General features: G+C 51.6%; 1 protein-coding gene across 2 annotated transcripts in view; it reads left to right on the top strand.

Annotated features, from left to right (window-relative positions):
- LRRCC1 (leucine rich repeat and coiled-coil centrosomal protein 1) overlaps positions 1-1,770 on the top strand; it is a 24,362-nt gene that overhangs the window by 8,419 nt on the left and 14,173 nt on the right. Inside the window, exons 8-9 of one of the 2 annotated variants that reach the window (XM_011375928.2) lie at positions 807-955; positions 1,410-1,614. In XM_011375928.2, the coding sequence (XP_011374230.1) occupies positions 807-955; positions 1,410-1,614 (354 nt within the window). The remainder of the gene's footprint in view (positions 1-806; positions 956-1,409; positions 1,615-1,770) is intronic. The other variant, XM_023520848.1, reaches the window with a different exon arrangement.

Below are 1,770 nucleotides of genomic sequence, written 5' to 3'. Positions count from 1 at the left end.
ATTTTTATGAACAAAAACTATTGTGTGTATTTTCATTGGAGTGACGAGATAGTTCATTTTTCCCTTCCTGGCTTCTAGATGTTTTGGAATGTTATAATTTTTGTACTTTTTAAAGGAATGGAAATTATACATTTATTTGAGATCAGATTTCTGTGAAATCATGTGTGACGTGCTTTTGGAGGAGGAAACAGGTCTAAATTTTCAAACTTACTTCCTAAAGCAGTGGCTCCTCACGTCTCAGACCCTTTCAGATGTGTAAGGAGGTCTGTGCCCTCAGAAGAGTAATCGTGACACGCACACACGCACGCACGCACGCCGTGGACTGTCCTGAAACCGGTGTGGGCCCCTGGATTTCAGAGTAGGAGGCGTTCGAGAGTTTAAGAGTTCCTCACCATTTGCCATAACCGTCCCACGTCAGTAAGAATTTGTGATGCGCGTTGTTTGATGTGTGCGTTTTGTGACGCCCCATGCGCTTCGTGTGGACGGGTTTCGATCGCAGTGTGCGCTGCTCTTCCAGGGCCGCGACTGCTTTTTAAACATTTCGCACTGGTGGTTTCCTCCTCGCATTCTCAAGCGGAGGCTTTCATCTTGAACAGGTAGTGGCGATGGTCACTGACAGTCGTGACAGCTAACCCTTACCGAGCAGCGGTCACGTGCCCGCGCGGCGGCGTGCTCCGCGTCCGGCATTTCGTTTGCTTCTCACGTGGCCTTTGGCGTGAGAGACTGTCGTCTCCCTGCTCTGAGTGAGAAGTCGGGGCAGTGAGAGGACGTGTCCAAGGCCGCCTGACGCCGTTGTCGTCTCGTAGGTACTAGTTGAACAGCTGGACCAGGAGAGAGAGAAGAGGTGGAAAGCCGAGCAGGCTGAAAAGAAGCTCATGGACTATGTCGACGAGCTGCACAAACAGGCGAACGAGAAGAACGACATCCAGTGCCTGGCCCTGCTCACCACGGACAGGTGAGGGGCCAGTCTCCTGGAGCTGCCGCCGCATGCGGGGTGCCGGCTGGTGTGGGGTCACAGTGCGTGCGGCTGTTGTTCAGCTTGAAGTGATCTCATCTCAAGATGCGCTTGCTGCGTGAGCAGAGCTCCTGCTGCGTTGGCGTGGGCTGTCAGGCTGGGTATGGTCGGCTGGGTGCGCAGGGGGCCCGGGCTGTGCCTGAGCCAGGGCCCTGTTGCATAGTGAAGGTCACGTGGAGTGACACTTCGGCGATCTAGGTAGATCCTTCTTGCTCCTCAGCATCAGTGTCAGGGATGGGGAGGCACGTCCTGTGTCTCAGCCATTTCTTAATCCAATGCGCGTTTGAAACATACTTCAGATCTTCCTCTCGACTGTAACCTTTGATGTTGACTACAGTTTTTGTCCTTTTTGGTGGGTAATGTGCTTTAAAGCCACATTTGCTTTCTGCTTTAGGCTAAAGGACATTATTTTTAAAGAGAGAAGTTCCAAAGTACAGCTGGAAGTTATGGTTCACAAACTTCAAAGCGAAATTAAAAAGCTAACGATTGAGTTGATTAAAGCAAGAGATCAGCAAGAGGACCACATTAGGCACCTGCGAACCCTGGAAAAGGCGCTGGAGAAAGTGGAGAGGCAGAAGGGGCAGCAGCAGGCGGCACAGGTACCTCCGCTCTAACGGGTCAGTCACGCGCACATGCACGCACACACAGCCACAGCTTCTGTCCTGAAACTGCGTCGTTACGCGGTAAACGCAAAAGGTGTTAGGCTCTGTGCAGAAATAGTTTCGTTGGTAACTAATGTGACCCGTGGGATTCTT

This window comes from Pteropus vampyrus, unplaced genomic scaffold (assembly GCF_000151845.1).
Source record: "Pteropus vampyrus isolate Shadow unplaced genomic scaffold, Pvam_2.0 Scaffold280, whole genome shotgun sequence".
In the NCBI taxonomy this organism is placed as follows: domain Eukaryota; kingdom Metazoa; phylum Chordata; class Mammalia; order Chiroptera; family Pteropodidae; genus Pteropus; species Pteropus vampyrus.
Note: the sequence above shows the minus strand (reverse complement) of the source record. Positions and strands in the feature narration are given on the sequence as shown.